This window comes from Oryctolagus cuniculus, chromosome 9, assembly GCF_964237555.1.
Source record: "Oryctolagus cuniculus chromosome 9, mOryCun1.1, whole genome shotgun sequence".
Taxonomy (NCBI): domain Eukaryota; kingdom Metazoa; phylum Chordata; class Mammalia; order Lagomorpha; family Leporidae; genus Oryctolagus; species Oryctolagus cuniculus.
Window position 1 is genome coordinate 78527700 of NC_091440.1, and position 13684 is coordinate 78541383.

The 13684-nt window shown below is 38.0% G+C and overlaps 1 protein-coding gene across 10 annotated transcripts in view; it reads right to left on the reverse strand.

The window, feature by feature from the left end:
• NBEA (neurobeachin) overlaps positions 1-13684 on the reverse strand; it is a 726466-nt gene that overhangs the window by 27700 nt on the left and 685082 nt on the right. For 6 of the 10 annotated variants that reach the window (XM_070049020.1, XM_070049018.1, XM_051831737.2 and 3 more), the window contains 2 exons: positions 2075-2137; positions 1660-1749 (listed from right to left, as the gene is read on the reverse strand). In XM_070049020.1, the coding sequence (XP_069905121.1) occupies positions 1660-1749; positions 2075-2137 (153 nt within the window). The remainder of the gene's footprint in view (positions 1-1659; positions 1750-2074; positions 2138-13684) is intronic. The other 4 variants (XM_051831739.2, XM_051831740.2, XM_070049022.1 and 1 more) reach the window with 1 other exon arrangement.

Consider the following 13684-nt stretch of genomic DNA (forward strand, 5'->3'; position numbering starts at 1 on the left):
ATAATTGTTTCTTGTATATATGAATTCTCTGCTATGCTAACTTAGAAAGCTTAGATTTTCTTTATGAACAGCTCCATGTCAATTTAGTCTCTAACAATTTCCCCTAGGAAAGTAATGAATTCTAACTGGGCATTTCTCCAGGATAAATATTATTATTGTTGTTGTTGTTGTTGTTAAGCAGAGACACTAACATGGGAATAAAACTCTTCTGCCAAACTATTTCATAAAATAAAGTGCTGGAGATACTCTCCTGGACAGTTTATTAAAATGCTTCATCTCGAGACTTCAGCCTCCAAGCCACATCCCTAAGTCTGTACTGTGAAAGAACAAACAGCTTGTGTGGGAACCGCTTGGGCTGGTGCAAACCTCTCTGTTTTGGCACACAGAAGCACCAACTGCAGTCAGAAGAGTTATTTATTGACCGACTAAGGGGGCTGAAATTGTTTGGTGGAGTTAGGAGGAAAAGGTGCTTTAAAACAAACACAGTATCTAGGTGTAGCCAGTGCTCTGACTACTGGTTCCTTGAAGGCAGAGAAGATGCACTTCACAGTACTGTACCTCCAAAGCTTGGCAGCATATTTGACACACAGAAGAGTTCAATAGAAATTATTAAATAACCATTTGCAAAATAAATGAAAGGGACAAAATAACAGCTTATAAATTTATTTACACATATATTATGGATTATATTCTAGAGCTCTTTATTGTAAAATTTGGGCACTTATTGTAATCTAGAAAAATTGATGAAGCTGTAATTTGTTTTATAAGTGGATTTTTACCTTCAATCATTTTTTAAACAAAAAATTAGTGAAAAATCACAGTTTGAAAAATAAATCACAAGGAAGTTTCTCAGGAAATTTCTTACCTTCTTCAAATTAGATAGAGAGAGAAATATTTAATATTCACTGATAAACTGAAAAATGGATTTTTGCTATAAAAACTGACTTTTAAAATTCAGCTTAAAATAAAAACTGTATGAATATTTCCCTTGCAAAGTGAAAATAAAGGCTTAATATAGGCAGCTATAGACAAAGATGTCAGCTAACTTATTGTACTGTGAGTGCTGGTTTAAGTGTTAGTACTGGGCCTTTGAATTCTCAGTGTAAGTACTAGTTTACTCCTAAACCTCTTGCCCACATCATTTACTAGTTAGGGGCAGAGACAGTGTCAGCCCATGTAGCCTGGGGGCTCTTACTTGTAACCACTCTTGGGCAGCCTCTCAGCAGTGACCATAAATTACTTTTGTATTTCTTCTCTTTTCTTAAAATGAACTACTCTCCCTATCCTACCTTGCCCCAAAAGATTAAATTTGGCAATATAATATTATATTGATATTTGCATGGTAATTTACAAATCTGATGCAATTTTGGTGCCAGTGTAAGTCTGTGCATTTGTGTGTGCATGAATGGTTTTCTGTACAGGCAGACACAAAGATGGCTATTTCTGTAAATCCAAAATTGGGCCAGCTTAAGCGGGACTTAAGGCAGCAATTACATTCCCTTCTCTGTTTCTCCCTTGGGGTATCAGTGTATACTTAGTCTGAAGAGTTAACCAATAAATCAAGAAGTCTTTTTAAATGCTGCTAAAATCATCATTTTGTTTGCTCTATAGCTAGATACAAAGGGAAGGAAAAAATCTCCACACGCTAGTATGCCTTACCAGGTGCATGGCAGAGCTCCGAGGCGGATGTGGCTCAATAAGCAACTGAGATGGCGTCTGTCCAAAGTTCTGTATCTGTGCCTCCATGGCCTGCAGGGGAAAGGGGTGACTGTCATAATCAATATGCATCAAAGACAGAGGTCAACACACTCTTTGACAATGCAAGTGTATCCCAAGTCAGCCATGAAAAAAGTCCAGAAAAACCACCGGGTGCTCTTTTCTCAGGGTGCAGAATCATCCAAGTGTTAGTATTTTGTAGACAAGCTTTACTTTTCCTTCTGCACATGCTTCAGTTAACCAAGTCACTGTTCTTACTTCCAGAAGCTGGGGTTAAATGTGAAAATGCTAACCTGTGAGCTCATGCATGCAGCTGCAGACCAAAGAATACTCTTAATATTAAATACAACACAGATACCTTAATAAAGTCCTTTGTAAGAAGGAATGTATGGGGATCTCTAATGAAATAAGCTTCTGGAATCTTAATGGGGGAAAAAATGAGACATAGAGCCACCAATGAAACAAAATAAAATTCAGAAAATCATACGTTCCAATCAATTCAGAGGGCAATCAGTAAAAAGAACACTAAGATTTTTGTAAAATAATTAAATACGGCACAATTTTCATTATAAAATATATTTTAGCTATTTTAAGATGAATCTGGGAATATTATTTATAAGATATGAATTCATTTCTCTCAAATTTTTTCTGAAATATTAAAGAAAACTCACCCAAAAAGGAAAGGATTCTTTGGGTATACTGAGCTATATGTTAGTAGATGAGAGCCTATACAGATGTAAATATTAATGAGACTTTATTTCTTCCCAATGAATAAAAATAACTCACACTTCAGTTTGGATTGTATAATATGCCTTTTCTCTCTCTCTCTCTCTCTGTGTATGTGTGTGTGTGTGTGTGTGACTAAGAGAAAATCTTATAAGACACTTCAGTATTTTTACATATAAATTTTATAGGCAAAATATTTCAATATAATAAGCTAGACTAACAGAATATTTTTGTGAACTATTATAAGAATGTAATTTATGTCAATAAGGAGAAGCACAATATTTACTATGATCATTACTCTGTTACCAGGCTAATTTTTCTCCCAGAATTACATGCAATTTGGTAGCACATAAAAGTGAAATACGAAAACTACTGCTGAGTACTTGAAGGAATGCAGGTAAGCTGGTAGATGGCTCTTGACACAGCTCTGCCAGCATCACTATCTATAATTCTCATTTATAAAGTACTTAAATTTAACAATCTGTCCTCCTAGACTGCATTTCAAGAAAATGTTTATCAATAAAATGTGAACTTTCAAATTTATTAGCAATATTAAACATGAATGCATCATTATCTGCCATATTTCAGCAATTGCACAAATGAGGTTTTGGTCCTTTTATTTGCAGAGGCAACGGGATGTATTACTAAATCTCTTTTAAGTGCTGTCCAATTTTAATGTATACATTTATTTGCATGGTGTCCACTTCCATGCATAGCATGACTATGTAACTAAATTGTAATCACACAGACATCATCATACTTTGTCTCCTCAATGCAAGATTTATTTTATAAAAGGGGGAAGATACCATTTCTGTTTAGGTTGATATTACTCACATACTCTTGAGAATTATTTGTGGGGCGGGGGGAACAGCAGCAGTTTTATTGTTAAAGCTGCCCTAGTTAGCATATGTCCAATATGTAGCTTCAAGTATCACAGACAACTAAAGTCTCTAACAATAGGTACTTTACCTTAGTTTTCACTAGTCAGAAAAAGGACTCCATGTGAGAAAGAGGCTGGGGATTAAATTAAAACCCACTTAATCTCAAGATCAATACTTTACACTTATTAGGTAGCCTTTAATGTTCTTTGAAGGAATGAATCAACAAACATGTTTTTTGTGGTGCAGTGGGTTAAGCTTCTGCTTGTGATGCCAGCATCCCATATAAGTACCAGTTCAAGCCCCAGCTACTCTGCTTCAAATCCAGCTTCCTGCTAATGTACCTGGGAAGATAGTGGAAGACAGTCCAAGTACTTGGGCCCCTGCACCCACATGGGAGACCCGGCTGAAGTTCCTGGCTACAGGCTTCGACCTGGCCCAGCCACAGATGTTGCAGCTGATCTCTGTGGTTCTGCCTTTCAAATATGTAATAAACACCATTTCTTAAATGAAAAGACAACCTATTCCCTGAATTTAACAATTTTTAAATTTAAATATTTATTTGAAAGGCAGAGTTAAACACACACACACACACACACACATGCACACAGATCTTCCATCTGCTGGTTCACTCCCCAGTGGCCACAATGTCCAGGGCGGGGCCAGACCAAATCCAGCAGCCTGCAACTCCATTCAGGTGGTGGCAGGAGCCTAAGCACTTGGGCCATCTTTTGCTGTTTTCCCAGGTGCATTAGCAGGAAGCTGGATTGCAAGTGTAGCAACCAGGACTTGATTCATTGCTCAAATGGGACACCAGCCTCCCAGTTGGAGGCTTAATCCAATGTGCATTACTCCAATATTATCTTTTAGTTATTTTGTAGTTATCCTGTCTGACTCTCTGATTTAAAAATATATAGGTCATTCCAATCTTGAAAATTCACACTGTCTCCTCTAAGTTTTATTTCTTATTGTTACTAAAATGTTTGAATGGGAAGTGAGCACTTGCTGTCTTTCTTCACCTGTTTCCTGGCCTCATGTTTTCTGTCCTCCCCCACTTTTAGGGAGTTGTTGATAACTTGTCAAATCTGTAGGTACAGTGTGCAGGAGAGTGGCCTGGTGATACACAGAACCCATTCTGCGACCCATAAATCATGACAACAAAGAGGTTGATCTAAAATCCTCCCAGAATGGTGACTTTGGTCAGGGATTTAAATCCTTCATTTGCCAGACTCTCAAAACCATAATGAATGCCCTCCACATTGTTACAGCACTTTGTCTACTTAATTATGGGATTTAACACACAGTTATCCATGTATGTATGCTTGCTCACACTGAAAACCTCTGTAAGCCAGGACTGTTGACTTAGATTTTATGGAGGCTCTAAAAATATTTGCTGAATATAGAAGTGGGACATTTGTACAAAACTGAAAGTCCAAAAAAAGAATAGCACAATAGTATAGAAAAGTCCAGAGTTCTTCACTTTTACAGTTCAATACCACCAAAACAATTAAGTCCACAAATACTTGTTGCATAATTACTATATGCCAAGGGACACAAAGTCAGACACTAGATTGCCCTCCTCAGGAAGCTAGAGTTCCAGAACAAAGGAAGGTGAGTACGTCAGTGCTGGGCAGGTAGAAGGCTGACAGTGGAGATGAGCCCAGAGGAGCGATAAGTGAAAGGGGGAGTGTGGCTCACGTTTGAAGACAAAGTTGGAATTAGCTAGTCAAAACACATGAAAACAAATTTTCCCTTAATACAGAAAGCAAAACGAAAATTACTACACAGATTTATAAAGTAGATTCTTTTTTTCCTTTTTAAAGATTTACTTACTGTACTTGAAAGGCAAAGTTACAGAGAGGGAGCAACAGAGGCAGAGAGAGAGAGAGAGAGAGAGAGAGAGAGAGAGAGAGGGAGGGAGAGAGAGATGAATCTTCCATTCGCTGGTTCACTTTCCAAATGGCCGTGACAGCTGAAGCTGGGCTAGTCCCAAGCCAGGAGCCAGGAGCTTCTTCCAGGTCTCCCCCTTGGGTTCAGGGGCCCAAGGACTTGGACCATCTTCCACTGCTTTCTAGGCACATTAGCAGGGCACGGGATTGGAAGTGGAGCAGCTGGGATTGGAACTGGCGCCCTATGGGACGCAGGTGCCACAGGCAGCGGCTTAACCTGCTACACCACAGCACCGGCCCCAGATAGATTCTTTATCATAAATGGTATTTTAAAAAAGCAACAGATTTGTATATACTGTTCTGCATGGATGAGAGATATTTCATGTTACCTCTATTTATTCATAAGATACATATTTATTGAGCACCAATTAAAATACCAGGTATTATTCTAGATACTCGTGATAGTTATCAAACATTATGGGTAAAGACTCCAGCCTTCACAGAGCTTATACTCTGCTTGAGGTCACAACTGGAATCCCATGGGCTAGATTTAGCTCATAGAAATGGTTTCTGTTTGAGCCAACACTTGTAGGTCAGGAAACTTCATACAATAAATTGGTGTTTTAGGTTTCCCTCCAAAAAATTAGATCTAGCAATACTGCATCAGCATTCCTGTGCAACTACCCTTTGGTAATGCCTATTGCTCTTGTGACCTATGCATATATTGATACTTTTGCTTCTAACCTTATTCTGTCTGTTGCATATAGATGGTGGGGTTTGTGAAATTTTTTGAAATCGAATAATCAAAACTTTTGCACATTTCAGTGAAAAAAGAAATGAAATAATGCAGTAAAGTAAGCTCATGAGCATGTGCAGTGTAGTATGGAAAAGACAGTAACTTTGGAAAGTCTTATCACTGGATATATCATTAAAAATAAAAAAAAGCTTCCAATTACAAAGTGCATAGTTGACTGTAAGGCACATCATGATTGTAGTGCTGAGATATGTAAAAGATTTGCACCATGGAATCACTGAATTATAGTAACTTTTAACATAAACAATAATGACACGAGTCTCATGTATTTCACACAATTCTAACATGGGTAATAGGCTTAAACCACTAGAACTTTCTTTTTTCTTTTTCTTTCTTTTTTTTTGTTTTGACAGGCAGAGTGGACAGTGAGAGAGAGAGAGACAGAGAGAAAGGTCTTCCTTTGCCGTTGGTTCACCCTCCAATGGCCGCCGCGGCTGGCGCTCTGTGGCCGACACACCCTGTTGATCCGATGGCAGGAGCCAGGTGTTTCTCCTGGTCTCCCATGGGGTGCAGGGCCCAAGCACTTGGGCCATCCTCCACTGCACTCCCTGGCCACAGCAGAGAGCTGGCTTGGAAGAGGGGCAACCGGGACAGAATCTGGCGCCCTGACCGGGACTAGAACCCAGTGTGCCAGCGCCGCAAGGCGGAGGATTAGCCTTAAACCACTAGAACTTTCAAAATAAATGTTTCTCTCTGTCTCTCTCTCTCACTCACTGTCCACTCTGCCTGTCAAAAAAAAAAAATGTGACTGACAAAACCTTTGGTGTTCTACATATTTGAAAGACTAATATATCCATCTTTGGTAGGATAACATGAAATGTAGATCTTATACTTAAATGATAGTATTCTTCCTCAGTCCTTTGTAATTGCTGAGTTTATTTCTTTTGACTTAAAAGTTTTTATGTATATTGTCATTTGTTTCTCATTTTTTAAGGTTTGAGAGAGATAAAGCACACTAATCCTAAGCATACAGTTTGATGGATATATACATATGTGTGTATGTGTGTGTGTACCTTTCCACCTCTTATAACCACTACCTAGATAGAGGATTCTGGAATGGAATTGGAAGCTTCCATATCTTGTTTGGGTGGTGGCTACCTGAGAGTATACACTTGTACAGCTTACCTTGTCCATCTCCCTAGCCTATTATTTCCCCTTCTCACATCCTGTCAAGCTAATTACTATTTGATATTTATCATCATTATTTTTTATGTTCTTGAATCATACAGTACTATTTTGTGTCTTTTTTTGATAAATATATTGTCTATGAGTCATCCTTTCTTTTATTCAAAAATTGTTGTAGTATTCCATTGTATTGATCTACCACAATTTATCAACTTTCCTGTTGATGTATAGATATTTGGGTTGTTAACAGTTCCAGGTTATTATGAATATAGAAAATTTTCATTACATGCCTTTTGATGGAAGTAAGCAGCCATTTTTGTTGGGGTATATTCAGATACAGGATTGTTAAGATATAGGAAAATATTTAGTTTTACTGTCTTATTGCTCTATAAAATGATTGTGTTGATTTTTACATGTAATTTCTGCAAGTATTTTTGAACCTAGAATGTAATAGTGAAAACTGTAAATGATTTAGACTGTGTTGGCTTTTAGGGTTCTAATATGCTGAAATTCCTACATATCCAAACTCAACTATATCTCATGGAATAATTATATGAGGAGTACCACTTTATTTGTTCAGACAGAAATAAAATTAAGCTAGTTTCTTAAGAGTTTAGGGGAGGGGGCTGGCACTGTGGCATAGCCAGTAAAGCCCTGGCCTGCAGTGCCGGCATCCCATATGGGTGCCAGTTTGTGTCCCAGCTGCTCCACTTCCAATCCAACTCTTTTCTGTGGTGTGGTAAAGCAGTAGAGGACGGCCCAAGTCCTTGGGACTCTTCACCCATGTGGGAGACCTGGAGGAAGCTACTAGCTCCTGGCTTCGGATCAGCGCAGCTCTGGCCATTGTGGCCAGTTGGGGAGTGAACCAGAGGATGGGAGACCTCCCTCTGTCTGTCTCTGTCTCTCTCTCTCTGCCTCTCCTTATCTCTCTGTTTAACTCTTCCAAATAAATAAATAAATCTTAAAAAAAAAAAAAAGAGTTAAGGGGAGAAAGAAGAAGGGTTGGAGCATGGGCAGGAGGGAGGGTAGGGTGGGGTATCACTATATTTCTAAATCTGTATATACGAAATACGTGAAACTTATACAGCTTATAATAATAAAAGAAAAGAAAAAAGTTTTAAATTTCAAAAATTTTTAAAGATTTTTTTATTTATTTATTTGACAGAGATACAGACAGTGAAAGAGAGAGACAGAGAGATAGGTCTTCCATCCGATGGTTCACTTCCCAAATGGCCGCTTCGGCCGGAACTACACCAGGAGCCAGGTGTCTCTTCCTGGTCTCCCATGCAGGTGCAGGGGCCCAAACACTTGGGCCATCCTCCACTGCTTTCCCAGGCCACAGCAGAGAGCTGGACTGGGAGAGGAGCAACCGGGACTAGAACCTGGTGCCCATATGGGATGTTGGTGCTGCAGGCGGAGGATTAACCTAGTGCGCCACTGCACTGGCCCTAAACTTCAAATTATTACATGGATTCTGCCTTAATTGTATAAAAATTATTTGTCAAAAATATATTGACTAGTAGTAATTTTTCTTAGCATTAATTTTTCTCTCCTAGCTAAGATCTATCAAGAAATAGGTCTAATGAGCCACACTTTTGGTGCATCGGTTAAAATGCCGCTTGGGATATCTCTATCCCAGTACTTGGTTTTAGTCTCTGTCTTCTGTTTTCAGCACAGCTTCCTGCAGCTGTGTACCATGGAAGGCAGTAGATGATGGCTCAAGTTTTTAGATCCCTGCCACCCACATGCAAGACCTTGATGGAGTTCTGGGCTCTTGGCTTTTGCCTGACTCAGTCCTGGATGTTGTAATGTGGGCATCTGGGGAGTGAACCAGCAGATGAGAGACTGCTCGCTCTCTCTCTCTCTCTCTCTCTCTCTTTCTCTCTCTGTGTGTGTATTTCCCTTCCTGCCTTTCACATAAAATGAAAATACATAAAGAAAAATAATTTCTAAATGACACTCTCTGTAAGTTTTCTCTGTAAGTGAATGAATTACAAAAGATGCTCCTTCCTTGGGATGCCATCCCTCATTTGTCCTCCCACTGGGTGCCTTTGTACAGGGCATAGATGATACTCCATCCACTGTGTCCCTGGCCTATAAGGAGGATGAAAAAGCTTTCTAAGAGTCATTCAGACAAAAGAATATCTGGATGAAGATGTGGGTAATTTTGTAACATGGTAGGTGGGCCTGGAGGAGTTTACAAAGGAGAACCTCACAGAACTAAAGAATGGGATGATCAAAAGCAGGGATAGGGAAAAGGAAAGTCTCCCTAATAAGAACTTTCCCTAATGGGAGCTTCATATTACAAATAAACAGGTAAAACCAAGTTATGTGTCATATTTGTGTATGAAATTTGAAAATCACATATGCTTTTCAGATTTACTTATTTTATTCACTTATGTGTAGCCCACTTTGATTTTCCCTCTATTTCCCTGACTTTTCCTGCAGAAGTCTATATAGAAATTCCTCAAAGTGTTAGTTATTTCTTGGATTTTTAAAGATAAATGTAATCTTTATTTTTTATTTATTTCTATTTTATTTGTACATTATATAAATAAAATGAGAGAGAGAGAGAGAGAGAGATCTCCCATCTGCTGGTTGGCAAAATCTATCCAAGTCTCCCAAGTGGGTGGCAAATACCTTAGCCACCATCTGCTGCCTCTGAGGATGTGCATTAGCAGCAAGCTGGGTCACAAATCTCAGTATTCCAACAGGCCACTCCAAAATGGGATGCGCGTGCCCCAAGCAGTGACTTTACTACTCCAAAAACGTCTGTCCTAGGGAATCTTTGAATGTGTACAAAGAGGCCTTGTGCATTGGCTATGGTGACATCTGCCTTATTCCTTTGACTTCTGCATCTCTTGCTTAATGGCTTTCTTTCCATCTCTTCCAAGAGAGTTCTATCTCCTCTATGAAGAAAGGTACATCTCTGGGAATAAATCTTCAAAATAGAAAATAAAAAATGGGCTGTATGTGTATGTGTGCTATACACATACTGATTAACATGAAAAGACTTGGTAAGTCAAGATAACAGTAAATGCAGCAATAGTTCAGTCAGAATTCAGAAGTCATATCCTCTTGGGTCTGAGGGAGATAAAAACTTAGGTTAATCTTACCTTTTCCACAACACAGGTAAATTTAAACACAAATACATTTTTCTTCCATAGAACTTTTGCCATTTTTATTCTTTTGGTAAATGTATTTTGGTATCTTTCAGATAGAAAATGGCATCAGGTTTACATGTCATGAGAAAAAGTAAGACAGAGCTAATAATGTAGGCTATCACATTACCTATTTACCATTTCCTTTACTCTGTATAAACTTCTGTTTTCCAAGAAAATCAGCATTTTATGAAGTACTAGTGGTTATGTTACCCACAATGAAAAATACTGAACTATGTCCAAATTAGTATTTAATTCACTGACAATTTTCAGACAATTCATGAAAAGAATAGGAAAAGTGGCTGCTTGTGTACATAGAAAAAAATTTCAAAAATCGTCCTTAGAATTATTTAACTATAAAGTTGTTACCTGCAATACTTTTATTTTAATGCTTAAAAGCAGATACTCTTTTTTAAATCAGAAAATGCAAATCTGACTCACACAAAAATATATGTATGTGATTTATATTATCTTTCTGATTTCACTTGCAATTCTTAAAATATGAACAAATAAAAACAATGAAATTTTGAGAAGTCTGAAATGATAAAAGGAAAGGTTACTTAACGGCAGGCTGTATTTTAGCTGATAAACTTTTGCTTCTGGTTTATTGTTGCAATAAAACAAGATCTATAAAGCATTACTTTTTAATGGTGGAAAAACAGGAACAAGATAAATCAAGCAAATAATATTTGTACTTTATTATTTCTTGGTTTATAAGCATTAAGCTATATAAAAAATTAAAGTGCTATTTTATATTCAACTGCTTCTAGTTTTTCATAGAAACCACAAAAATGAGAAGATTTTTCCTTTTACTAATCAACTACACTAGGTCTAAATCTCTTCCAGCAAAATTATTAGGATATTTAAGCAACTATTTGGTGACTCAAATAAGAAAGATCATATTTGCTCTAATTAGTAGATTATGTTAAATAACATCTGATTTGTTCAGTTACCTGCCTTAGTTCTTGATTTGTTCTTTAAGTGTCAACCTAAATAGAATCAAGAGAAGTATCCTCCTCATTCCTATTTCCTCCTTGGGATAATGAATTATAATGATGATATATAATTGAATTAAATGAATGTGAAAAAGCAAGTACCATTTCCTCTGGATAGAAAATGTTCCATCCAGAATATTTTCTCTTCAAATCGTCAGTTCCATAGGTGGCAAGCTCACTCAATTATTCTACTTAATGTATGTTAACTGAACTAGGAAGAGTACATGCATTTAATGTAAGTAGTAGTGGATAACCTACCCTAGATGCCTTAAAGAAGTTTGCTTAGCACAGAGAAGTGAATAGCCCTTGGGGCCAGAGCTGTGGAATAGCAGGTAAAGCTGCCGCCTGCAGAGACAGCATCCCATATGTGCGCCGGTTCTAGTCCCGGCTACTCCTCTTCCATTCCAGCTCCCTGCTATGGCCTGGGAAAGCAGTGGGAGATTGCCCAAGTGCTTGGGCCCATGCACCCATGTGGGAGACCTGGAGGAAGCTCCTGGCTCCTGGCTTCAGATTGGCACAGCTCTGGCCGTTGTGGCTAATTGGAGAATGAATCAGCGGATAGAAGACCTCTCTCTCTCTCTGCATCTCCTTCTCTCTCTGTGTAACTCTGACTTTCAAATAAATAAATAAATAAATCTTTAAAAAAAAAATGAAGAAGTGAACAGCCCAGGCAGAACAGGTGGCTGAGGTGGTCAGCTTCCTTGTCTGTGAGGCCAGCCCCATGGACCACATCACCATACTCCTTTGTCCTTGACTTCCTCAGTGGGAAAAGTATTTACTGTAGGGTTTCTCCTTGCCAGGTCTGTTTGGCAGTGGCTGGGTTGCATTTCTCTACCTAAAGTCATAGCTCTTGTGGGTGACCACTTTCCTTGCCAGTTTCTGGCAAAGCTCTCTCTCCTTGTCCCCTAAGGCCTAGGGATGGTAAACCCCACGGTATTTACCTTCCCTTGTTCTACTCTATCCTGCTCAGACCTTTGTAAGACCATTACTAAACCCTCCTCATTATCCTATTTTTAAAATGTCATTGTGACAAAATACACAGAAAATTTACCAACTTTTAAGTATTTACTTTTAAGTATACTACTCAGTAGTAGTGTTAACTACATTCACATTGTTGGGCAACCAAACTCCAGAACTGTTTTCATCTTACAAGGCTGAATAACTCTGCACCTATTAAACAAAAGCTCTCCACTCCCTCCTCCTAGCCTCTCACAACCACCATGTACCTTTCTGTCTTCATAAAAAATTTCACTACTCAAGATATCTTATGTAAGTGGAATCACACCGTGTTTGTCTTTGTGACTGGCTTATTTCAAGTAGCATTGATGTACTCAAAGTATACCCATGTTGTGGGTTGTGTCCTTTGTTTTTAAGAAAGTCTTCATTATTCTTTTGGCAGTGAGATGTTCTGAGATCCCTAACTGATACAAATAGGACTGATATTTAGGTATAACAAATGACAGAAATACAGGGTTATTTTTTGCTTTATGTCTGAGTAGAATTGACCAAAATAACAGTATGTCTAAGCAGGAGACATTTTTACTGAGGATTTAGAATATTCTAGAGACAGACACTATTATAAAGCTTTTTGGGAGAAGCAGTAGAATCCTTTTGCAATATTTATTAATCCTTCAGAAGACAACGGAAATACTATCTTCTGGATGATTTAGAGATTGACCTACTTGGAAGTAGGGGTTTTAGCAGATGATCTCTTAAGGATTCTTCCAGGTTTCAGGTTCTTAGTTCACTTTTGGGTTGATCAATAAATTGACTCAATCCTCAAATGCTTAACCATACATGAGAGAAATCAACATTCCTGCCAAATTCTGCCTGGCTGAAAAAGTCTACATGAAGTAAACTCCGCGCTGGCTGAATCGGAAGGTAGAGAGGGAGGAGGAAAGAAGTGGAGGGAGAGTGTGTGGCATAGGGGAGGAATGAGAGTAGTAGTACAGGTAGTGGCCTTTAAAAGTTGACTTGGAGTGTCTAACCAGGGAAAGAAAACAATAAAAATAATAAAAGTGAAAGATTTGCTTGGTATATGGAGTAACACGGAAAAGCAGATGGTATACAGATTCCAAAATTACAAAATATACTTTTATTAAACTAAGTTCAAAATAAAAATATTTTTGCATGTATTCAGCAGAAAATGTCCTTGGATTTTGATGTAAATGGGAAACAATAATTTAGGTATACTACATTGAAACTTCACATGGCTTTAAGAAGACTCATAATCAAGATGTTTAAAATCTTTAAAAATAAATCTTAACCATTTAACTGATGTGCTTAGGTACTTAGATTGAGTAATATCTATTTCAATAAATTGAAGCATGCAACATGTTTTGAATAACTGTTAATTTATGCTGAAGTAACAACTGTGTAA